At 42.7% G+C, this 26,810-nt stretch overlaps 1 protein-coding gene across 2 annotated transcripts; it reads left to right on the forward strand.

Moving 5' to 3' along the window:
- Positions 1–25,237, forward strand: LOC124044218 (NADP-dependent malic enzyme, mitochondrial-like). 2 transcript variants are annotated; one of them, XM_046363784.1, is made up of 15 exons: positions 1–158; positions 737–957; positions 15,078–15,208; positions 15,749–15,898; positions 17,611–17,686; positions 17,948–18,109; positions 18,512–18,615; positions 18,761–18,870; positions 19,343–19,440; positions 19,647–19,760; positions 20,730–20,835; positions 21,801–21,943; positions 22,420–22,593; positions 22,896–22,994; positions 23,186–25,237. In XM_046363784.1, exons 2-15 carry the CDS (start codon positions 742–744, stop codon positions 23,345–23,347), a joined length of 1,845 nt encoding a protein of 614 aa, XP_046219740.1. In that variant the 5' UTR covers positions 1–158; positions 737–741; the 3' UTR covers positions 23,348–25,237. The 2 variants fall into 2 exon arrangements, with proteins under 2 accessions (XP_046219740.1, XP_046219741.1); XM_046363785.1 differs by lacking the exons at positions 1–158; positions 737–957; positions 15,078–15,208; positions 15,749–15,898 and adding an exon at positions 16,070–16,114.
- Positions 25,238–26,810: the final 1,573 nt, after the last annotated feature.

Consider the following 26,810-nt stretch of genomic DNA (forward strand, 5'->3'; position numbering starts at 1 on the left):
ACGTCAAATAAACCTGTATCAGCTGTTTAGACCATTCTACTCACATCCACTGATAAAAACGTCAGCGACGAAGAGAGACGGTCGTCTGCTACCCCAACCCTCAAAGGATTGAGATTTTTTCAGATTGGAACTCGAGGGCAGCGTCAAACCGTATTCAGGTAGCGAGCGACGCAGTTTGTTTTGTAAATAAATCTATTTCTGTGTGCGGTTGTCTATATTTGGAGATTCAGCTATAACGTTACATTGCTCAACTATAGTAGGCCTACGTGGAACATAAACCTGACCATTACAGGATACTGGTAAACACTGCATTTACAATGCCAGCATCATTGTGGCACCTGCTGTTTGTGTTGGCCATAAAGTGATATATTCAAGGCCTAACGTCGTTAACTATATGTGGAGGGCAACCTTGCTGAACTTGATTAGCCTATGCATGTTGCATGCATGGAATTCTAGGTCGTCTGTCTTGTGATTTAGGACAAGTCATCATCACCAACCATCAACCGATATGTAACCATGGCAGCGCTTGATTTGGACTTGAACTCACCGTTGCTGAGTACAGGCATCTCAACATTTCTACTGCTTCATCTCCTGTTCCTCTTATAGCACATTAGCTCAAAAGTATTGTGGAGTTCCTGCACCTAAATATAAACAGTACCTGAGTACCGGCACTTATACAGTCAAGCACTGTATGTAACTGGTGTCACAGCCACTCTTCCTCCCTCTCTCTTCACAGGAAATATGAACTCTCTACCGGGAAGGAGTGTGTCACTGTGCAGAATCACCACAGTGGGCGCTATGAGGGTCCTCGTGGGTGCACCAGGTCACCCTGTCACGATGGCCCGTGCAACTTGCCTTGGGGCCGTCAGAGTGTGTCACTCGGTCTCGAGCTGCAAGGGCAGCGTCAACACCAAGAAGCGCGGTTATGACATTACCAGAAACCCACACCTGAACAAGGTAAAGCCCTGGATCAAGGTCCCCCAACTAGGGGCCTTGATTTTATTTGGCCCCCCAAGTTTTCTGAGCAAAACAATTTTCATATTTATTTTCATAAAATTGTTGGACATAAAAGACTGTAAAAACACCAGCAGATCAGCTCCAAGTGATTTTAATTTTGGAATTCTGTTCCAAAGTATTCCCACACATCACAGAGAGATATACACTGAGTGTACAAAACATTAAAGTGGAACTGACAGCATTTTAATTACTTTGCAGATATGAAACAAACAGACAATAATATCAGTAAAAAAATATCAAATTCCCAGTTTTATGCAACAAAAAAACAATTTCATCAGAGGTTTTAAAAATAGTTTTTTTCACCCAAAATTCCATGACATACAGTAAGGAATTGTTGGAAAAATACAGGGCATTTGGATAGTATTCAGTCCCCTTTACAGCTTTATTCTCAAATGTATTAAATTGTTTTTTCCCCTCATCAATATACACACACAATACCCCATAATGACAAAGCAAAAACAGGTTTTTAGAAATGTTTGCAAATGTATTACAAATAAATAACTAAAATATTCCATTTACATAAGTAAGTATTCAGACCCTTTACTCAGTACTTTGTTGAAGCACCTTTGGCAGTGATTACAGCCTCAAGTCTTCCTGGGTATGTTGCTACAAGCTTGGCACATCTGTATTTGGGGAGTTTCTCCCATTCCTCTCTGCAGATCCTCTCAGGCTCTGTCAGCTTAGATGGGGAGCGTTGGTACACAGCTATTTTCAGGTCTCTCCAGAGATGTTAGATCTGGTTCAAGTCCAGGCTCTGGCTGGGCAACTCAAGGACATTCAGATACTTGTCCCGAAGCCACTCCAGTGTTGTCTTGGCTGTGTGCTTAGGGTAGTTGTCCTGTTGGAAGATGAACCTTCGCCCCCAGTCTGAGGTCCTGAGCCCTCTGGAGCAGGTTTTCATCAATGATCTCTCTGCACTTTGTTCAGTTCATATTTCCCTCAATCCTGACTAGTCTCCCAGTCCTTGCTGCTGAAAAACATCCCCACAGCATGATGCTGCCACCACCATGCTTCACCGTAAGGAGGCAGGTTTCCTCCAGACGTGACGCATGGCATTCAGGCCAAAAGCTTCATTCTTGGTTTCATCAGACTAGAAAATCTTGTTTCTCATGGTCTGAGAGTCCTTTCGGTAAACTCCAAGCAGGCTGTCATGAGCCTTTTACTGAGGAGTGGCTTCTGTCTAGCCACTCTAACATAAAGGCCGGATTTTGTCATTTTTATTTCACCTTTATTTAACCAGGTAGGCCAGTTGGGAACAAGTTCTCATTTACAACTGCGACCTGGCCAAGATAAAGCAAAGCAGTGCGACACAAACAACGACACAGAGTTACACATGGAATAAACAAACATACAGTCAATAACAAAATAGAAAAATATATATACAGTGTGTGCAAATGAGGTAAAATAAGGGAGGTAAGGCAATAAATAGGCCATCGTGGTGAAATAATTACAATTTAGCAATTAAAACACAAGTAGAGATACAGGGGTGCAAGGAGCAAAAAAAACAGTATGGGGATGAGGTAGTTGGATGGGATGTTTACAGATGGGCTATGTACAGGTGCAGTGATCTGTAAGATGCTCTGACAGCTGGTGCTTAAAGATAGAGAGGGAGATGTGAGTTTACAGCTTCAGTTATTTTTGCAATTAGTTCCAGTCATTGGCAGCAGAGAACTGGAAGGAAAGGTGGCCAAAGGAGGAATTGGCTTTGGGGCTGACCAGTGAAATATACCTGCTGGAGCACGTGCTACGGGTGGGTGCTGCTATGGTGACCAGTGAGCTGAGATAAAGGCGGGGCTTTGCCTAGCAAATGACCTGGAGCCAGTGGGTTTGGTGACGAATATGAAGCGAGGGCCAGCCAACGAGAGGATACAGGTCACTGTGGTGGGTAGTATATGGGGCTTTGGTGACAAAATGGATGCCACTGTGATAGACTGCATCCAATTTGCTGAGTAGAGTGTTGGAGGATATTTTGTAAATGACATCGAAGTCAAAGATCGGTAGGATAGTCAGTTTTACGAGGGTATGTTTGGCAGCATGAGTGAAGGATGCTTTGTTGGGAAATAGGAAGCCGATTGTAGATTACATTTTTTTGGTGTGCTGCAGAGATAGTTGTCCTTCTGGAAAGTTCTCCCATCTCCACAAAGGAACTCTGGAGCTCTGTCAGAGTGACCATTGGGTTCTTGGTCACCTCCAAGACCAAGGCCCTTCTCCCCCGATTGTTCAGTTTGGGTAGGTGGCCAGCTCTAGGAAGATTCTTGGTGGTTCCAAACTTCTTACATTTAAGAATGATTGAGGCCACTGTGTTCTTGGGGACCTGCAATACTGCAGAAATATTTTGGTATCCAACCCCAGATCTGTGCCTAGACACAATCCTGTCTCCGAGCTCTACGGACAATTCCTTCGACCTCATGGCTTGGTTTTGCACTGTCAACTGTGGGACCTTATATAGACAGGTGTGTGCCTTTCCAAATTATGTCCAGTCAATTGAATTTACCACAGGTGGATTCCAATCAAGTTGTAGAAACATCTCAAGGATAATCAATGGAAACAGGATGCACCTGAGCTCAATTTCAAGTCTCATAGCAAAGGGTCTGAATACTTATGTTAAGGTATTTCTCTTTTCGCTTTGTCATTGTGGGCTATTTTGTGTAGATTGATGAGGTAAACATTTAATACATTTTAGAATAAGGCTGTAACCTAAGAAAATGTGTAAAAACTGAAGGGATCTGAATACTTTCCGAATGCACTGTAAATCAATCACACACACACACACACACACACACACACACACACACACACACACACACACACACACACACACACACACACACACACACACACACACACACACACACACACACACACACACACACACAGATTAATCGAGTTAAAGTAAACCTGTCAGATAACGTAGCAGTTACAGGCCTTAAAATAAACCCATTAAGGAAACGGCTGACTAGCGATGGCAACTACACCAAAAATGTCTAAAAACCTGGTTTGGTTTTGTCATTATGGAGTTTTGTGTGTAGGTTGATAAGGGGCATTTTTTATTGAATCAATTTTAGAATAAGGCTGTAAAGGTACAAAATGAGAGTAAAAAAATTCCGAATGCACTGTAGATGGATGCAGTTCAACGCTTGATTAATATAATTCACCAATACATTTCTAATATTGCTGTCAGGTTGTAAATCAAAGCTGGCTTGGTACATTGTTTGCTACCTGCACCCATTTGGGATGTACTGTTTCAGTTTCAATGACTCAATATTTTGAACAAAAACAGCCTACTGTAACTAAGGCTGGGAATGTCAATCAAACTAGCGAAGGCAAAGATCACAAGTCAGTCATAATGTGGCTAATAGGCTAGCACACGTGTCAAAAAACAAGGCGTGACACATTTCTATCCGCCCCGTGCAATGATTTGGGTTGTCATTTAATTTTGGCCCGCTTCCATAACATCCGCGTTGTGCTGCACTACGAGTCACAGCAAGACAAACGGTTCTGTATCATATCATCACTAATGGCACTGACCAAATCTTCTACCAGACCTAAAGTTTAAACATTTTGTATGCTAAATTTCCTTGCCAAGTTTCAGTTCCAACAGATTTTAAAAATATTTTTATTTAACTAAGCAAATCATTTAAGAACAAATTCTTATTTACAATGACGCCCTACCCTGGGCCAAACCCTAACTTGGACAAACGCTGGGCCAATTGTGCGCCACCCTATGGAACTCCCAATCACGGCCGGTTGTGATACAGCCTGGAATCGATTCTGTAATGATGCCTCTATAGCACTGAGATTCAGTGCCTTGGACCACTGTGCCACTTGGGAGCCCAAACATGAATTTCTTGCTTTTGACTCTCCCTTCTCCCAGACCACAAAAAAAACACAATTTAAATCCCCGGTCTGTGAGCCCTCTGAATTTGTAGAATCCTCGCTCTGGTTTTCCCTTGACGATCTGGATTTTGTAGATAGATTCAACAATAAAGGTCCATGACAAATGAAGACAAACTCACTTCGGAATAACACATTCAAAACAATTCACAACAAATTCCATTCGCAGAAAACCACTTGGCGTCCTCTCTCCCGGCTATCCTGAACGACATAGATATTCTAAAGGTCTGTTTGTTGAAAAGAGTCACATCTTGTTTGAGAAGAGGATTTATATCAAACTAAAATCAAATAAAAAAGTTTTGATGTCCCATTTTGGCTGGAACTATCAGACAACAGTGTAGACTACTCCAGCACCGCTGCTATTCGGGTCATTGCTGGAGTCTACAGAAAATGTGATCTTGTTCGTCAAATAGTTATAAGACAAAGGATTCACACGCAGACACACAAGCGAGTATAAATTAGTCAACAGTTGAGTCCTCGACTTCATTAAGTTATAGCCTGATGCATATCACCCTGTATCCCACTGCTGGCTTGCTTCTGAAGCTAAGCAGGGTTGGTCCCTGGATGGGAGACCAGATGCTGCTGGAAGTGGTGTTGGAGGGCCAGTAGGAGGCACTCTTTCCTCTGGTCTAAAAAATATTCCAATGCCCCAGGGCATTGGGGACACTGCTCTGTGTAGGGTGCAGTCTTTCGGATGGGATGTTAAACAGGTGTCCTGACTCTCTGAGGTTATTAAAGAGCCCATGGCACTTATTGTAAGAGTATGGGTGTTAACCCCGGTTTCCTGGCTAAATTCCCAATCTGGTCCTCAAACCATCATGGCCACCTAATCATCCCCAGCTTACAATTGGCTCATTCATCCCCCTCCTCTCCCCTGTAACTATTCCCCAGGTCGTTGCTGTAAAGGAATGTGTTCTCAGTGAACCTATCTGGTAAAATAAAAAATGTGCCCGGATCAGGTAATTCAACTTCAATTGTTCTGCTTTTACAACGCGCAACAGAGAGAAATTTTACAGAAATGCCAGTCCTAGTTGTCAAAACGTGGGACGAGCAGGCTACTATTCCCCATCGTTTATTTAGTGTAATTTTGACGACCAACTAGTTGAAAGAGTTTGAGAGGTTTTATCAAATGTTCTCTTGTTAGACTTTAGCTCATCTCGTTCTGGCTAGCATTAGCTAGTTGTTGATGTACATAGGCAATAGGCAACTGAGGGAGAGAGAGCCTACCTTTTTCATGGTTGTTCCATCAATAGAACTGTGAAGTTCCTATAAGTAAGAGTACTCCCGTGGTATTTACATGTACTGTGTATCTGTGCCATTCAGAGGGTGAATGGACAAGGCAAAATATGTAAGTGCCTTTTGAATGGGGTATGGTAGTAGGTGCCAGACGCACCGGTTTGTGTCAAGAATGTTTGAATCAAGAATGGTCCACCATCCAAAGGACATTCTACCATCTTGACACAACTGTGGAAAACATTGGAGTCAACATGGGCCAGCATCCCTGTGGAACGCTTTCGACACCTTGTAGAGTGCATACCCTGGCTAATTAACCTGCTCTAAGGGAAAGGGGGATGCAACTCAATATTATGAAGGTGTTCTTAATGTTTTGTACACTCAGTGTATGTAATCAAATACAAATGTAAGCAAGGTTTGAAATTATTATGTTTTAGTCAAATATTATATCTGTTTGCAGTCTACAAATGATTTATGATTATGTTCAGGCCTCCTGACAATCACTCAAGAAAAAAATCGTCCCGCGGCTGAATCTCATTGATGATTCCTGCCCTTAGAACAACACAGACAGTGCAGTGCTCTCAGATGTAAATTCACTGCTCTCATTCAGGACATTGAGATTATTCTATAGGCTCGGGCTGGGTGATATACTGGTATTGATGCAGGGACCGGTTTGGGTTATTACTTTACCTTCTACACCGGTATTTGAATGTTTGGTTTGTTAAATGTGATGCGCCATGTCTAATGTCAATTTTTATAGTTTAGTTCGCTACTTGAGTCATCTCTCTCCGATTTCTCTCTGCCACTTTCCATACAGACCTAGCCACGCCCCCTGTCACTCAAAGAGCGCATTTGATGTTCTCAACCACGAGACACTTGCATTCAGTCTGCATGGTCAATGCAGCGCATACAACAATGTTGATGACAACAATGCTGTCTTCACTTTGCTTCTTAATATAAATCCACTAGTGTTCTATAATGACACTATTAGTTTGTGTTTCATACATCAGCAAACAGCTAGTTTGTATTTTCTTAGCAAGTTGCCCTAAATCTTGTGAGACGCTAATTGTTAGTCGTTAATGATAATAGCTAGCGAGCTAGTTAAAAATGTACTAAGTAAGAGCAAAAGTACATAGCTGATACAGCCTGATAATACCAATGAATGTGTAGCCCTAAATCAGCATGTTGTTTGTGCAACAGTATGTTCTAAATCAAAGACGAATATGCAAAGCAAGCATATGTTAGCTACATGAAGTAGCTAATTTATAGGGTCCCCTAGGAAACACTTATCAACACTTCAGTTTCTACCCTCACAATAACTTATAAAGTATAAAACAATCAGAATGGAGAAAGACTAATTGAAATCACTGAGAATGTATGTGTTGCCACCCGAGGATCACTCACTAATAAAGTAAATGTAGAACTTTTATTAATCAAATACTGTCATACCGTCCAATTTAAAAAAAATACTGTGATATAATATTTTGACCATATCGCCCAGCCCTGGTGTAGGCTGCTTTATAATGAGTAAAGATGTGCACGTCAGAGAACGTTCCACTATTCAGGGAACATACTCATTGGGAAATAATAATAATAATAAATGTCAACCAATGCAATAGGGTTTCTCACAGCTTCCCTGTTAAAAGCACAAATAAATTACAGCATTGCATTACAGCATTGCTTCGGACACAAAAGAGATCAAATCGAGCTTTATTTATACAGCACATTTCAGACATGGAATGCAACGCAATGTGCTGTACAGAAAAACAAACACAAAAAAAAACGATGAAAATAAAAACTGAAATATTTACCACACAACAAACATACGATTTAAAAATAACCTAAAGAATGACAAAGTGAATGAATAAAAAGCACCCTAAGGAAAATCAAAGCTTAAAAGATGCACCAAAGACCTAACACACAACCAGTCCAGAAACGCACCGCAGTCATTTTGTTACGTAAGACATTGGTTTCAACATACAAATAAAAATCCCTTGAGAGTTCCCATTAATCAGTTCCCATATATAAGTGCTTTGGTTTAGGGGTGTGTCTATGGTTGTCTGATGTGGGAAGTCATAGTAATTAGGTTATTCAATTATTGCATCTGTGCTCGGAGAGTGTGCACCTTTTCTTTTTCAAGTCATAGTAACAGACGTGAAGCAGGGATGGCAACTAGATTTAGTCGCTGGCAGATTCTTTTGGGAGCTGATGGTTTGGGTGGGCTGGAACATAATTATAATAATTTAGAACACTGAAAATTGACCATAACTAAGCCTAAAAAGAGATTGTATTTAAATTAACAATTTCATACCTTGATTACATTGAGACATATATGTACAGTTGAAGTTTACATACACTTAGGTTGGAGTCATTTAAAATTGTTTTTCAACCACTCCACAAATTTCTTGTGACAAACTATAGTTTTGGCAAGTCAGTTAGGACATATACTTTGTGCATGACACATCATTTTTCCAACAATTGTTTACAGACAGATTATTTCACTGAATCACAATTCCGGTGGGTCAGAAGTTTACATACACTAAGTTGACTAGGCCTTTTAAACAGCTTGGAAAATTCCAGAAAATGATGTCATGGCTTTAGAAGCTTCTGATAGGCCAATTTACATCATTTACGTCATTGGAGGTGTACCCATGGATGTATTTCAAGACCTACCTTCAAAACTCAGTGCCTCTTTGCTTGACATCATGGGAAAATCAAAATAAATCAACCAAGACCTCAGAACAAAAGTTGTAGACCTCCACAGGCCTGGTTCATCCTTGGGAGCAATTTCCAAATGCCTGAAGGTACCATGTTCACCTGTACAAACAATAGTATGCAAGTATAAACACCATGGGACCAAGCAGGCGTCATACCGCTCAGGAAGGAGACATGTTCTATCTCCTAGAGATGAATGTATTTTGGTACGAAAGAGCAAAATCAATCCCAGAACAACAGCAAAGGACCTTGTGAAGATGCTGGAGGAAACAGGTACAAAAGTATCTACATCCACAGTAAAACGAGTCCTTTATCAACATAACCTGAAAGGCCGCTCAGCAAGGAAGAATCCACTGCTCCAATTTTGGACTGGCCATCACAAAAGTGGCCATCACAAAGCCCTGACCTCAATCCCATAGAAAATTTGTGGGCAGAACTGAAAAAGCGTGTGCGAGCAAGGAGGCCTACAAACCCGACTCAGTTACACCAGCTCTATCAGGAGGAATGGTCCAAAATTCAGCCAACTTATTGTGGGAAGCTTGTAGAAGGCTACCCAAAACATTTAACCCAAGTTAAACAATTTAAAGGCAATGCTACCAAATACTAATTGAATGTATGTAAAAACCTCTGACCCACTGGGAATGTTAGTTAAGGAAATAAAAGCTGCAATAAATCATTCTCTCTACTATTATTCTGACATTTCACATTTTTAAAATGAAGTGGTGATCCTAACTGACCTAAGACAGGGCATTTTGACTAGAATTAAATGTCAGGAATTTTGAAAAACTGAGTTGAAATGTATTTGGCTAAGGTGTATGTAAACTTCCAACTTCAACTGTATATATACATATATATTTTTGGGGGGGTGTACTCGGGCTGAATTCCTGGCTATTTTCCGGGGTTGAGGGGGCAAAACAAAACTTGTTTCTGATTCTGAGCATGTTTGCCCTTGCAGATGTAAGTTCAAATGGGCCCTGGGTTCTCAATAGCCTCTCCATATCCTCTCTATAGTCTCTCTATAGTCTCTCTCTCTATAGAGATCCTGGACAACACCCTGTCGTTCTCAACTAACATCAAGGCGGTGGCCCGTTCCTGTAGGTTCATGCTCTACAACATCCGCAGAGTACGACCCTGCCTCACACAGGAAGCGGAGCAGGTCCTAATCCAGGCACTTGTCATCTCCCGTCTGGATTACTGCAACTCGCTGTTGGCTGGGCTCCCTGCCTGTGCCATTAAACCCCTACAACTCATCCAGAACGCCGCAGCCAGTCTGGTGTTCAACCTTCCCAAGTTCTCTCACGTCACCCCGCTCCTCCGCTCTCTCCACTGGCTTCCAGTTGAAGCTCGCATCCGCTACAAGACCATGGTGCTTGCCTACGGAGCTGTGAGGGGAACGGCACCTCAGTACCTCCAGGCTCTGATCAGGCCCTACACCCAAACAAGGGCACTGCGTTCATCCACCTCTGGCCTGCTCGCCTCCCTACCACTGAGGAAGTACAGTTCCCGCTCAGCCCAGTCAAAACTGTTCGCTGCTCTGGCCCCCAATGGTGGAACAAACTCCCTCACGACGCCAGGACAGCACCACCTTCCGGAGTCAATCAAACCACCTTCCGGAGACGCCCCCTCCCCCCCTTAAGATTTAGATGCACTATTGTAAAGTGACTGTTCCACTGGATGTCATAAGGTGAATGCACCAATTTGTAAGTCGCTCTGGATAAGAGCGTCTGCTAAATGACTTAAATGTAATGTAAATGTCTATAGTCTCTCTCTCTAGTCTCTCTATTGCCTCTATAGCCTCTCTATAGTCTCTCTCTATAGTCTCTCTCTCTATAGTCTCTCTATAGGCTGTCTGTTAGATCTGGGATGATAAACAGAGATCAAATGGGCCCTGGGTTCTGCATAGTCTCTCTATAGTCTCTCTATAGTCTCTCTATAGCCTCTCTCTATAGTCTCTCCATAGTCTCTCTATAGTCTCTCTGTAGCCTCTCTCTCTATAGTCTCTCTATAGTCTCTCTATAGTCTCTCTATAGGCTCTCTATAGGCTGTCTCTCTATAGGCTGTCTCTCTATAGCCTCTCTCTCTATAGCCTCTCTCTCTATAGCCTCTCTCTCTATAGCCTCTCTCTCTATAGCCTCTCTATAGGCTGTCTATAGCCTCTCTATAGGCTCTAAATAGCCTCTCTGTAGGCTGTCTATCACCTGGTCCAAATTGTGTGACACACACAGTAGGATTGTGCCTCAGGTTAGTAATCACAACTGGTATTATCTTTTAACAAGGCTAAATAAACTTAAGAAAGTTACATTGTTTGCTCTTGTAGCTGTCGGTCTCAGTCCGGATGTTAAAGTCTCTTCCATTAATCTGAACATTTGTAATTGTAGTTCTATAACTGAACTAGGAACTATGTAGTCCATCAGCTCCTATACACACATTGTCCGGGGATTTCAGGTTATTGGTGTTGACGCTAATAAAGCTAAACTGAACAGGAATTGTCCATTGTTAATACTGCTATTCTGCACTTTCTGTGAGGAAAAACCCCAAAACACCTGGTGGCCTTTTTATAGCATGTTTTGCACACCAGGCATTTACATTTTATAGTGCAGAGGTCTTTATGTTAACCAAAACACAAGTGTTTTTAGTATGATTTTTTATCCACATTCTCCAGTACTCTTTCGCTCTCTCTCTCTCTGGAGGTCAGTGTAGACTGAAGGTGCGATTGCGGTTGCTGGTCAGCTGTTTCTTTAAGGGGTTTACTTTAAATGTTTTAAATTAAATGTTTTCCTCATCAATCAATCAATTTTATTTATGAAGCCCTTTTTAAGTCAGCCGATGTCACCAAGTGCTATACAGAACCGCCTGAAACCCCAAACAGCAAGCAATGTAGACGTAGAAGCACGGTGGCTAGGAAAAACTCCCTAGAAAGGCAGGAGGGTGCAACAGGTCAGCACCTCAGGAGTAAATGTCATTTGGCTTTTAATTATTATTATAATTTAAAAAACAACTTTATTTAGGCAAGTCAGTTAAGAACAAATTCTTATTATCAATGACGGCCTAGGAACAGTGGGTTAACTGCCTTGTTCAGGGGCAGAATTACAGATGTATTTACCATATCAGCTCAGGGATTCGATCTAGCAACCTTTCGGTTACTGGCCCAAAGCTCTAACCACTAGGTTACCTGCCGCCTCATAGCAGAGCTATGAGAGTTCGAGATAGCAGGTGCGGTAGAGAGAGAGTCAAACAGCAGGTCTGGGACAAGGTAGCACGTCCCGTGAACAGGTCAGGGTTCCATAACTGCAGGCAGAACAGTTGAAACTGGAGAAGCAGCGCGATCAGGTGAATTTGTGGCAGCAAGGAGTCATCTGGCCAGGTAGTCCTGAGGTATGGTCCCAGGGCTCAGGTCCTCTGGGACGGAGAGAGAGAGAATTAGAGGAAGCGTACTTATATTCACAGGACACCTGATAAGACAGGACAATTACACCAGATATAACAGAATGACCCTAGCCCCCCCCCTCCCCCCGACACATAAACTGTTGCAGCATGGATACTGGAGGCTGAAATAGGAGGGGTCTGGAGACACTGTGGCCCCATCCGACAATACCCCCAGACAGGGCCAACTAGGGAGGATATAACCCCACCCACCTTTCCTTGGCACAGCCCCCACACCACTGGAGGGATATCCACAGTCCATCAACTTACTACCCTGAGAGAAGGCTGAGTATAGCCCACAAATCTCCCCCATGGCAAGAACCTGAGGGTTCAATCTACACACAATAGCCCATGATGACAAAGCGAAAACAGAAATACCTTATTTACATAAGTATTCAGACCCTTTGCTATGAGACTTGAACTGGAGCTCAGGTGCATCCTGTTTCCATTGATTTATCCTTGAGATGTTTCTACAACTTGATTAGAATCCACCTGTGGTAAATTCAATTGATTGGACATGATTTGGAAAAGCACACACCTGTCTATATAAGGTCCCACAGTTGACAGTGCATGTCAGAGCAAAAACCAAGCGATGAGGTCGAAGGAATTGTCCGCAGAGCTTGGAGACAGGATTGTGTTGAGTCACAGATCTGGGGAAGGGCACCAAAAAAACTCTGCCGCATTGAAGGTCCTGAAGAACACATTGGCCTCCATCATTCTTAAATGTAAGAAGTTTGGAACAACCAAGACTCTTCCTAGAGCTGACCGCCCGGCCAAACTGAGTAATCGGGGGAGAAGGGTCTTGGTCAGGGAGGTGACCAAGAACCCAATGGTCACTTTGACAGAGCTCCAGAGTTCTTCTATGGAGATGGACAAACCTTCAAGAAGAACATCCATCTTTACAACAGTCCACCAATCAGGCCTTTATGGTAGAGTGGCCAGACGGATACCACTCCCCAGTAAAAGGCTCATGACAGCCCGCTTGGAGTTTGCCAAAAGGCACCTAAAAGACTCTCAGACCACTAGAAACAATCTCTGATCTGATGAAATCAAGATTAGAACTCTTCATCCTGAATGCCAAGCGTCATGTCTGGAGGAAACCTGGCACCATGCCTACGGTGAAGTATGGTGGTGGCAACATCATGCTTTGTGGATGTTTTTCAACGGCAGGGACTGGGAGACTAGGCAGGATCGAGGAAAAGATGAACGGAGCAAAGTACAGAGAGATCCTTGATGAAAACCTGCTCCAGATTGTCAGGACCTCGGACTGGGGCGTATGTTCGCCTTTCAACAGGACTTCAACCCTAAGCACACAGCCAAGACAACGCAGGAGTGACTTCGAGACAAGTATCTGAAAGTCCTTGAGTGGCCCAGCCAGAGCCTGGACATGAACCAGATTTGAATATCTCTGGTGAGACCTGAAAAAGCTGTTCTGTGATGCTCAAAACCCAACCTGACAGAGGATCTGCAGAGAAGAATGGAAGAAACTCCCCAAATACAGGTGTGATAAGCTTGTCATACCCATGAAGACTCAAGGCTGTTATCGCTGCCAAAGGTGCTTCAACAAAGTACTGAGCAAAGGGTCTAAATACTTATGTTAATGTGATATTTCTGAATTTTATTTTTATACATTTGTCAAAATTTCTTAACAATTTTTGGCTTTGTCATTATGGGATAGTGTGTGTAGATTGATGAGGGGGAAAAACAATGTAATCAATTTTAGAATAAGGCTGTAACAAAATGTGGAAACATTCAATGGTCTGAATACTTTCTTGAATGCGATGTATAAGTATACGAATAATGTATTTCCATTTAGTATTTTTTTGTGTGTTAGTTGTATGTGTTGTTGAAATAATTATGTTTGTTTTGTACTTGAATTTAGTTTGTGTGAAGCTAAGTTGTAGAATGATAATGATCATTAATCTTATCAAACTCCCGCTTCTTATCAACTCTTAACGCAGTCCCATACACCTTTCAACATATTGAATGATTTGACGATGGGTCTCAAATGGACCATCAAACAGTTCTTAGGTTCCTTAAACAATGCGCTCAAGTTCAGCTCAAATCCCCCACTTGTATCACACTGAAATGAGGAAGTGGATTTAGGTTCCATTTGAAGGTTAACATCTCATAGTTGGAGAGTGTCACTGTGATTGACACATTAATAGGTGTTTATTATTAATGGAAACCAAACCACAGGTGCAAGTGTCACATTACACTATCACGACTTTACATAGTGACACTGGTATATTTACAGTAGCTGGTTGGTGAACAGTTTTTATTTTGTGATTTGTTTCCATGACTGGCCTCTCTGGCTTTCAGAATAATTATTTCCATTGAAGAAAGAAGAGGTAGAGAGAGTGTGTGAGAAAGAGGAAAGAAGATATTAGAAGAGAGTTCACAGGGGAGGGAATTCAGGCTCCTATCCCATTGGACAGAATAAATAGATGACCTCCACACCCCCAAATGCTGAAACACACCCCTCCAGAATACTGACATGACAAAGTAGAGTGGCACTAACCACAAGCAGATCTCAAAGTCACGACCCAATCAGCCCGCTAAGCAACCATAAGAATTTCTCTTCGAGCAATAGGCCTAATAAAGGAATGCTACAGACGTGATCAGAACCACAACACAGCTAAAGCACCACAGCTTCTTTATCGAAAGATAATAATTGTAAACACCTGATAGCTGGGTGTTTATGTGAACAGCTAGCTAGACCAATGCTACAACATTGGAGCGATCGATCCTAATGTTGGATATGTGGTCCTCCAACACCCCCCCCCCCCCCGTAGGGCATGGCCTTCACCCTGCAGGAGCGCCTGCAGCTGGGCATCCACGGCCTGCTGCCCCCAGTCTTCCTCTCCCAGGACGTCCAGGTGCTCCGCATCATGAGGAGCTACGAGGGCCGCAACCCCCTCGACAAGTGAGCGCACACACACACACAGATACAAATAATACACTTGCATATACAAACACACAGACACACAACACACAATGGCTAAAAATGCACCTACAGACAAATACAGAAACTTTCCTCCCTTCATTATCACTAATCGCTATCATTACTATTACTATTATTACTATCATCACTATCACTATCACCACTAGCACTATTATCACTAAAAACTATCAACTCTATCATCACTATCATCACTAGCACTATCACCACTATTACTATTATCGCTATCATCACTATCACTAAAAACTATCAACGCAATCATCACTATCACCACTATTACTATTATCACTATTACCACTATTACGATCACATTCATCACTATTACTATAATCACCATCATCACTATTACTAGCATCACGATCATCACTATCACTTTCAGCTCTGTTTCACCTTGTCCTATATTTCCGGTTGCTCTCTCTCTCTCGCTCTCTGTCTATTTCTCTCTCTCACTATCTCTATTTCTCTTTCTCTCTCCCTATCGCTATTTCTCTATCTCTCTCTCAGGTACATCTTGCTAATGACTTTGCAGGACAGGAATGAGAAGTTGTTTTACCGCCTGCTGACATCTGACGTAGAGGAGTTCATGCCCATCGTCTATACACCTACAGTAGGGCTGGCCTGCCAACAGTACGGACTGGCCTTCAGGAGACCACGGTAGACATGACACACTGACACACATGTACAGACATACACACACGTACACACACATTTTACAGTAGGGCTGGCCTGCCAACAGTACGGACTGGACTTCAGGAGACCACGGTAGACATGACACACTGACACACACGTACAGACATACACACACGTACACACACATTTTACAGTAGGGCTGGCCTGCCAACAGTACGGACTGGCCTTCAGGAGACCACGGTAGACATGACACACTGACACACACGTACAGACATACACACACGTACACACACATTTTACAGTAGGGATGGCCTGCCAACAGTACGGACAGGCCTTCAGGAGACCATGGTAGACATGACACACTGACACACACCTACATACATACACACACATGTACAGACACACACACACAGAGAGAGAGAGACAGGGCATTGTTGTGTGATAATAGTGGCTCAGTAGTTCTGAAGTATTAGCATGTACAGTTGAAGTCAGAAGTTTACATGCACTTAGGTTGGAGTCAGTAAAACTCGTTCTTCAACCACTCCACAAATTTCTTGTTAACAAACTATAGTTTTGGCAAGTCGGTTAGGACATTTACTTTGTGCATGACACAAGTCATTTATTCTAACAATTGTTTACAGACAGATTATTCCAGTTAAAATTCACTGCATCACAATTCCAGTGTATCAGAAGTTTACATACACGAAGTTGACTGTGGCTTTAAACAGCTTGGAAAATTTCAGAAAAAAATATGTTATGGCTTTAGAAGCTTCTGATAGGCTCATTTACATCATTTGAGTCAATTGGAGGTGTACCTGTAGATGTATTTCAAGGCCTACCTTCAAACTCAGTGCCTCTTTGCTTGACATCATGGGAAAATCAAGAAAAATAATTGTAGACCTCCACAAGCCTGGTTCATGCTTGGGATCAATTTCCAAATGCCTGAAGGTACCACGTTCATCTGTACAAAAAATAGTATGCCAGTATGAACACCATGGGACCACGAAGCCGCCGAAGAACACCATCACCACCGTGAAGCACAGGGGTGGCAGCATCGTGTTGTGGGGGTGCTTTGCTGCAGGAGGGACTGATGCACTTCACTAAATAGATGGCATCATGAGGAAAGACAATTATGTGGATATAATGAAACAACCTCTCAAGACATCAGTCAGGAAGTTAAAGCTTCGTCGCAAATGGGTCTTCCAAATGGACAATGACCCCAAGCATACTTAAAAAGTTGTGGCAAAATGGCTTAAGGACAACAAAGTTGAGGTACTGGAGTGGCCATCATAAAGCCCTGACCTCAATCCCATAGAAAATGTGTGGGCAGAACTGAAAAAGCGTGTGCGAGCAAGGAGGCCTACAAACCTGACTCAGTTACACCAGCTCTGTCAGGGGGATTGGGCCAAAATTCACCCAACTTATTGTGGGAAGCTTGTGGAAGGCTACCCAAAACGTTTGACCCAAGTTAAACAATTTGAAGGCAATGCTACCAAATACTAATTGAGTGTATGTAAACTTCTGACCCACTGGGAATGTTAGTTAAGGAAATGAATGCTGAAATAAATAATTCTCTCTACTATTATTCTGACATTTCACATACTTAAAATAAAGTGGCGGTCCTAGCTGACCTAAGACAGGGAATTTTTACTTCGATTAATTGTCAGGAAAACTGAGTTTTTAAATGTATTTGGCTAAGGTGTATGTAAACTTCTGACTTAAACTGTATCCCACAGAGGTCTCTTCATCACCATCCATGATAAAGGTCACATCGCCACCATGCTCAACTCCTGGCCTGAGGAGAACATCAAGGTGAGGAGTACCAGACACACACACACACACACACACACACACACACACACACACACACTCACACACACACTCACACACACACACACACACACACACACACACACACACACACACACACACACACACACACACACACACTCACAAGCTTTGCTTTACTGCATGGTACAGGATGTAGACATGAGGGTGTAAACAGCATAAGGCTCTTAGCTGGAGACTAGAAGTTTCACCAGGTGAACCAAACCGTGTTTGTGTATTCCACAGGCCATTGTGGTGACGGACGGAGAGCGTATCCTGGGTCTGGGGGACCTGGGAAGTTACGGCATGGGCATCCCCGTGGGCAAACTGGCCCTGTACACAGCCTGCGGAGGAGTGCCACCCCAACAGTGTCTGCCAGTGCTGCTGGACGTGGGCACCGACAACCAGGTACTTCAACTGGGACACTCCATGAAGAAACACCCAGGCCTGATAGGCCTTTGTTGGCTAATATCATGGTCCTTATCATTTGACCCAGCCATATAGAAAAGGCAGTATCTTACCTTGTGAACTAAATGTGTCACTAGAAGTTGTTTGGAATTCAGGGCTCCGCTATCACTTAGTTACTTCCCTTATTTCCCTAAAGGTCGTCATCCGCAGGTTGGCATTTATTGAGATTACTCATATAGTGAGTCATATAGTGAGTTATATATTGAGGCAGCTCTGCAGAGTGGTCACTAGCTTGCACAGCCACACCACAAAGTCCTACAATCAGATTTGAAACCTAACCTTAATCCAAACCCTGCTCCTTGTCGTAGAATGTGAAGGTGATGATATTTAATCTTTGATCAGGTGCTCCTGGAAGACCCCCTGTACATCGGTCTAAAGCACAAGAGGGTCAGAGGAAAGGAGTATGATGATCTCATCGATGAGTTCATGCAGGCAGTTACTGACAAGTGGGTAATGTGTGTGTGTGTGTGTGTGTGTGTGTGTGTGTGTGTGTGTGTGTGTGTGTGTGTGTGTGTGTGTGTGTGTGGCTGGCTGGCTGGCTGGCTGTGTAATTTGACTATCTGACCGACCGTTCACTACTCTGCGCTGCAGGTACGGGATGAACTGTCTGATCCAGTTTGAGGATTTTGCCAACTCCAACGCTTTCCGCCTCCTCAACAAGTACCGCAACCACTACTGTACCTTCAACGATGACATCCAAGGTAATCTCTCTCTCCCTCTCTCTTTGGCCCTATCCAAAATCTACTCCCACCCTCTACCCGCTAGACCGGGGTGGGCAATCATTTTTACTCAAGGGCCATATCGGGATTTCAAAATCTACTGACCGATTTGTTCGTCAAAAGCAATCTGCGGGCCAGATAGAGGGCAGTAATTTGAAAACGTAAAAGTCCATTATAATTTCGACATACTTTCTATTTAGTTTCAGACGTGCAAGGGTGACCTGGAGTGTTTTTAACCCAAAATAATAAATACAACTTTAAATGTAAAAAAAAGTTAAACCTTCCCTAGACAGTTATTGGGATTTGTAGGCTGTGTGGCTCACTGATGACCTCCTGATGACACATTATATAATGTTTTGTTTTGTTGAAAGATAGATGTGCAAAACCATTCCGATCACAACTTTTACAACCCATCCCTGGTGTTTATCACCCTCTCTAACTCGCTCTCTCCCAGGTACAGCCTCAGTAGCAGTAGCTGGAGTATTGGCTGCTCTGAAGATCACCAAGAACAAACTGTCAGACCACACCTTTGTGTTCCAGGGAGCAGGGGAGGTAAGAGGACAAACGTGCTGATCTGTGTTAATTATAAACTCTTTGTCCAAGACTTATTAACGTTTGGAAACCTCACTCTCTTGAATCAAGCCTTGTAAGGTAACAAAAGCTGAAATGGCTTTATAATCATCATGTTGTATGCCAATGATTGGTTCGATTGGTTGGCAGCAAGATGCATCATGGGACGATGTGTCTTTTTTGACCAGGCTGCACTGGGCATCGCCCACCTGCTGATCATGGCCATGGCGAAGGAGGGAGTGTCCGCCACAGACGCCGCAAAGAAGATCTGGATGGTCGACTCCAGGGGCCTCATCGTCAAGGTAACTGCAATACCATAATATCATAGCTAATCAATGTTCCCTCAAAACATTTTCGGCACTGAGCAAATTTCAGTTCTGCTGACCGCAAACTTGAACATTGGTCAAATTCTGTGCAACTTCCAGCACGTGCATACTGTGAACAATGAGGCTGTACCAGCTTTAAGTTACAGTTTCAGACAGTGGTAAAGTAGGCTACTGTGGCTATTTGATCATAACGTAGGGTTACCAGAGGGGCCTATTATTCAGACTACAGTAGCAGCCAATGTGTGGTGTTCAATGTAGGCTTACATTCCATGAGACTTTTGAAAACTAAATACGCAGGGCAAACCATTAACCTGTTTATCCACTTGTCCTTCAGATAAGGAGGTGACTGAAAATGTTGTATGATGATAAATTACATTTACATTTAAGTCATTTAGCAGACGCTCTTATCCAGAGCGACTTACAAATTGGTGCATTCACCTTATGACATCCAGTGGAACAGTCACTTTACAATAGTGCATCTAAATCTTAAAGGGGGGGGGGTGTGAGAGGGATTACTTATCCTATCCTAGGTATTCCTTAAAGAGGTGGGGTTTCAGGTGTCTCCGGAAGGTGGTGATTGACTCCGCTGTCCTGGCGTCGTGAGGGAGTTTGTTCCACCATTGGGGGAACAAATAAATAAAATGCATTGTTATTCCCATACCATTTATTACAGAGCTTAGAGGGAACATTGCTCCTAATACACTTGAATAGCTTCAAAACACTGATCTGATAAGCATTCTCCCGAGCTGTCCATCTAGATATGTAGGATGCAACATCCTAGAGTTTCAGATAGAAATATCATATGTAGAACAGTCATGCTGCACTGTCATGTAGAATAGGGAAGGTCAGTCATTTGTATCAGCAACATTCACAACATTGCATCCCTCCTGAACAAGATCAAGTAGTATGTCAGATTTACTGATGTCATCATTATGCGACCCACAGGGCAGAGGAAACCTGAACCATGAGAAGGAGGAGTTTGCCCATGACCACGCCCACATCAAGACCCTGGAGGAGGTGGTGCACACCATCAAGCCCACTGCCATTATCGGTCAGTCCCCATGATCACCTACTGGCTCAGCTGGACTCACCTGTGTATCTAGGGCTCACCTGGGTTATGTACTAGGGCCTAAATGAGAACATTTTTTAGTGCCACCTTTGTCTCAGAAAATGTCTCCCAATTTCGTGCCCACAGAACACGTCTCTGGTTTCTCTTGACCTTACTTTTTTTGTAGATGGTATTTTATTAGGATGCCCATTGGCTGTTGCGAAAGCAACAACAACAAAAAAAGGGTCCACACAAAACATGACATAATACAGAACAGTAATAGACAAGAACAGCTCAAGGACAAAACTACATAGATTTCTTTGTAAAGGCACACAGCCTACATATAATAATGGATACACACAAACTGTCTAGGTCAAATAGGGGTGAGGTGTTGTTTTATCTATTTTTTGAAACCAGGTTTACTGTTTATTTGAGCAATATGAGATGGAATGGAGTTCCATGCAATAATGGCTCTATATAAGACTGTACGCTGAATTTGTTCTGGGTTTGGGGACTGTGAAAAGACCCCTGGTGGCATGTCTGGTAGGGGAAGTGTGTGTGTGTCAGAGTTGTGTGTAAGTTGACTATGCAAACAATTTGGAATTTTCAACACATTGTCTATTTTTTAAAAGAAGAAGTGATGCAGTCAGTCTCTCCTCAACTTTAGCCAAGAGAGACTGGCAGCATAGTATTACACAACATGTTCTTCATAATGTCGCTAAGCTCAGAAGCAGAATTGAAACTAACAGATAATCAACATCGCAGAGCATGTTTTGTTCTCATTTTTATTTATCCTTTATTTAACTAGTTAAGTCAGTTAAGAACAAATTCTTATTTACAATGACTGCCAACCAAAGGCAAAAGGCCTCCTGAGGGGAAGGGGGATAAAAAAAGAACATTGGTGGCAAATCTGATGGCCGAATGGTAAAGAACAGTACTTGTAATCAGTGCTTGTTTCCTATATGCAGGAGTGGCAGCCATCGCAGGGGCGTTTAATGAAAACATTATCAAGGACATGGCGTCCTTCAACGAGAGGCCCATCATCTTCGCCCTGAGTAACCCCACCAGCAAGGCAGAGTGCACCGCCGAGCACTGCTACCAACTCACCGAGGTACTGTAACTCTGAACTCTGACCCTAACCTAGAGAATAGAGATTCACTCTCTGTTCCCTTGTTTGAGTGCCGCTGAATGTACGCTTACTAAATACTGTTGTTGTCATAGAAATAGAATGACCTGAAATAGAATGAATGCTCTCTCATGCTCTCTCTCTCATGCTCTCTCATGCGCTCTCTCGCTCTCTCTTATATGCTCTCGCTCTCTCTTATATGCTCTCGCTCTCTCTTATATGCTCTCGCTCTCTCTTATATGCTCTCGCTCTCTCTTATATGCTCTCGCTCTCTCTCTCATGCTCTCGCTCTCTCTCTCATGCTCTGCTCTCTCTCTCTCTCTCTCTATATGCGCTCTCTCTCTCTTATATGCTCTCTCTCTCTCTCTCTATAATATAATAATATAATCTCTCTCTCTCTCTGTCTCTCATATGCTCTCTCTCTCATTCTCTCCTTCTCTCTCTCTCCCCCTCCCTCCCAGGGGCGGGGCATCTTTGCGAGTGGCAGCCCTTTTAGTAAAGTGACCCTGGCTGATGGGCGCTCCTTCATCCCCGGCCAGGGGAACAACGCCTACGTGTTCCCTGGCGTGGCGCTTGGCGTCATCGCCTGCGGGGTACGCCAAATCTCTGACGACATCTTCCTCACCACAGCGGAGGTAACTGTTTATTTTATTTAGACATTTTCAACAAAAGACAAAACTTTTGTAAAACATTTCAACGAAATACAAATAAAGTTCCCGAACTGCTTGATCAAGAGAAACTTTCTCTTGAGACTTGATCAAGAGAAATACACACACACAGTCACACACACACATTTTTTTCAAATTATTTTAATGTCACATCTCAATTTCTATTTTCCATTCTCTTCTCTTTCTGTCACCCATAATCCCCTTTCCCTCATTTATTCACTTCTTTTTTTCATTTCCTGTTTCTCACTCTCTGTTTCTCTCTTACTCAGGCAATAGCTGACATGGTAACAGAGGAGCACCTAGCCGAAGGGAGACTCTACCCTCCCCTCAACAGCATCAGAGAGGTGTCCTTTAAGATTGCTGTCAAGGTTGGAGACTGACACCACCCACAAACCATTATCAATACCAGCATTATATTCCCAGTTCCCACTTCCACACCGATTTGTTACTGCAGAGAAAGACACTTTCTCCATATCAATACATCAGCACTCTAATTCATTTCCCTTTCTCTCTCCCAATCTCTAACCAATCTCTCTACCAATCTTTATCAATCTCTCAGGTGGTGGACTATGCGTACAGACACAACATTGCCTCCCTGTACCCGGAGCCCAAGGACAAGGAGGCGTTTGTGCTCTCCCACGTCTACAGCCCAGACTACGACTCCTTCATCCAGGACACCTACGACTGGCCCCAGGACCCCATGAAAGTCCAGAACATGTGAACTCCATCTCCCATCAGCCTCCTCTATCTCCGTTGTTCGGTCCCTGTCAGTACAGCAGAAGGGAGCCACATATCAGAAAACGTGCCACTGTCTCTTCTCTCCAGCACTCGCATATTTTCACCAATTATCACTCAACGCCTTCTGAAGTTAGGTCATCAATACGAGACACTCCTTTGCCCCTAGACACTCCCCAGTGCCCATAGAAATGTACATCGTAGTTGGAGATGACCAATGCTTAGCCAGCACAGAGATCCTTTCAGGCGTATTTTTGAAGGTTCATTATTATGAAGCCTCCTTTGTCTTTTGTACATTTTTTGTTTGTCATATCGACAACAGTGTATCCATACAGTCATACTGCCAGGTTATAGTGCCACATCATTTCATGTATAAATTGAGGCAACCCTCAAACTGTTCTATACATTCTATTTCTATGTTCCTATATTCTAATCTGGAGACAGACTATTGACATCACCAGAACACCATGTTATTCTATCTGTGTCCTGTGTCACCAAGGCCCTAATAACACACTCTATTGTGCTTTCTAGGCCTGGTCCAGTCTGTGTGGTCTAGCTTCAGTAACTAACAGGCTAAACTCTAAATTAAATTCCATAGAAGTATTACAAAAGGCTAGGTCTCTCAGGCATCTATTGTAGGGTGCATCTCAGGAGTCTTACCTGGCTTTCTTGCTTTGACTCCTTTACTTCATCTTTACGGCATCTGCAAAAGTGGACATTTGAAAGCAAATTCCCATTAGGCATTCACCATATCGCCTTCACCTGTCCATTGTTTTTGAATCAGTCAGGATAAAAGGAGATTGGGGACGAGCACCCCAGTTTTAGACTATTAAGATGGGCCCATTCTCCGGACATGAACGCACAAACCCTGATAGTGCCTGCCTCTGTTTGACCTTCTGACCTCACAAGGTTATATCCTGCAGAGTCTTGTCTTTGGTTGGAGGATTATATCAGATATTAGGAAGGAATGATATGTACAAGCCAGTTCAGTACCTCCTCATTCATTTTCAAGCGTAACTCCATTATATTATTAAGTGGCATCTTGCTCCCTGTTGTCACTGCATACTCTAGGCTACACTCCTGCCAAAGCCTGGGTTAGGACAGGGCTAGATAGACAATCTATAGCACTTCAAGCCTTGTAAGGTAACACAAGCATGCATATGAAATGGCTTGATCATCTTGTTGCATGGCAGTGATTGGTTAGATTGCTTGGCAGCAGGATGCATCATGGGACTGTCTTTTTTACCCAGGTTGCACTGGGCGTAACCCACTTGCTGATAATGGCCAAGGCACCACGAATGCCACAAATACCAAAAAAATATAAGGTTATAAGGGATATTTTATTTAAAAAATATATATATAAATTAGGGACTTTAAATTTATTTTCATAAACACTCCCTGTTCATCTTATATTTTTCCTCTAGACTTTGTCACTGATCGCCTGTTGATACGCGAGTGTCAGTAGAGTTTTAACAAGATGCATAGATAGCTACATGGTTTTAGCCCCAATGCAACTACCAGTAGGAACTGACTTCAGGTCTGTGAGGTGCATAATGTTTATGTACAGAGGAATCTTTGGCAAGCACAGTGATTAGATATATGATTGCCTCTCTAAGTATGTTTTTTTAATATAATGGAGGGGTTGCTTATTTGAGTGTTGTTTTGTATAAAGCTTTGCCTGTTTCGGTTTAGATGTTTTTGCCAAAGGTAATAACAGAAACGGGGTGAATCTTATCTTTCCTTTTCCCCCGGAGAATATAATGCTCTGCTTAGGAGTGATGCACTACGAAAGGAATTATATTTCCGTTTTTTAAGGAAAGACTAAATGTTTTTGAAGGGAATAAAATTCACTTTTAGGTGAATATGGTAAACAAAACTACTGACTGTTTTATTGATGATTTAACACTGATTTTGCTCATGTGTGTGTTGTGGTGAAAGGGGATAGGAAGCAGTTGATGTCTACTAGTGATGTGCGGGTTAACTCATAACCCGCAGGTTTAGGGTCATGAAATATTGTGGATGAAGGGCAGGGGGTGGGTGGTAGGCAGGTTGAGTAGAGAGAAAACAATACCTTAAATCCAATCCATAAATGTATCATTTTTGTGCAATTTACTGAACAAAAATATAAAGGTGTTGGGGTAGGTTCCTTGTTCCTTGTCAATCATTGGCTTATTGGTGAAATCAAATATCTTCTTTAAGTAAATCAATCAAACCTTTATTAGTGCAATTGCAGACAGAAGTTGACAAGGGAAACACAGCAGCAAGAATAAAAAAGGTAAAAGTTGCTTTAATATGCTTGCAGTCAACCCATAGTGATGTAACTGCCTACGTCAACACATTCTACTCATGAGACCAAGCCCATGCATATACAGTAATACAAACTTGCAGGAGAGAACAATAGTCCAGTGTTTTCTAAGGGCTCAGCAGTAATTTTCCATTCCTTTGTGGCTTACAGTGGTGTCTGACTTGTCTCACATTTCTATAAGAGACCAGAAAATAACTGTGGAACAGTATTAAACCTTATAATGCATATATTGCTAGTCTGTGGTTCAGGACCCTATGAATGTAGTAGGTGAGGGTCTTATAGCCCTTCCACTTCTATTAATACAACATAAGCATAATTATTATAATACCTCAATCATTTGGTGCAGCCCCTATCATGACCCCAAGGTGACCCCCATCAAAGGCAACATGTAAAGTGTTGGTCCCATGTTTCCTTAGCTGAAATAAAGGACCCTTGAAATGTTCTGTATGTACAAAAAGCTTATTTCACTACATTTTTGTGCACATGTTTGTTTACATCCCTTTTAGTAAGAATTTCTCCATTGCCAAGATAATCCATCCACCTGACAGGTGTGGCATGTCAATAAGCTCATTAAACAACATGGTCATTACACAGGTGCACCTTGTGCTGGGGATAATAAAAGGCCACTCACCTGTGGAATTCTAGCTAGGGCCATATGCTGTTTTGTCACATAACACAATGCCACAGATGTCTCAAGTTTTGAGAGAGCGTGAATACTTTTTGAAGGCACTATATCTACATCACTTAGGCTGTTTACACAGACAGCCCAATTCTGATTTTTTTTGCCACTAATTGGTCTTTTGACTAATTAGGTCAGATATTTGGCATATAACTGGGCAAAAGATCAGAATGTGGCTGTCTGTGTTAACACAGAATAGAGTTTTTCCTAATGGGGTCACGTGAGCACCTGTCCACAGGTTTAGTTGGGGGCAGGATCTCCAGTTCTGTGAGGCAGATTCAACTGACTTTGGCTGGCTGGATGGTCTGGCGGGTGTTGGGACGCCAATCATTCTGTGTATTTGTGGCACAAAGGTGGAGGAGTTCTAATGCATTATGAAATACGGTACAACAGTGACTGCACAATATAGATTAGCAAAGCATTTTACTAAAGTACACTGAACAAAAATATAAACGCAACATGCAA

The sequence above is a fragment of the Oncorhynchus gorbuscha genome, linkage group LG09 (assembly GCF_021184085.1).
Source record: "Oncorhynchus gorbuscha isolate QuinsamMale2020 ecotype Even-year linkage group LG09, OgorEven_v1.0, whole genome shotgun sequence".
Taxonomy (NCBI): Eukaryota; Metazoa; Chordata; class Actinopteri; order Salmoniformes; family Salmonidae; genus Oncorhynchus; species Oncorhynchus gorbuscha.

What these genes read in the sequence shown, in the direction of transcription:
- LOC124044218 (XM_046363784.1), top strand. Translation starts at nt 742, where the DNA reads ATGAACTCTCTACCGGGAAGGAGTGTGTCACTGTGCAGAATCACCACA. An exon ending in GGCCGCAACCCCCTCGACAA is followed by an intron (nt 15,209 to 15,748) that starts GTGAGCGCACAC and finishes TCTCTCTCTCAG; the next exon opens with GTACATCTTGCTAATGACTT. An exon ending in CTGGCCTTCAGGAGACCACG is followed by an intron (nt 15,899 to 17,610) that starts GTAGACATGACA and finishes TGTATCCCACAG; the next exon opens with AGGTCTCTTCATCACCATCC.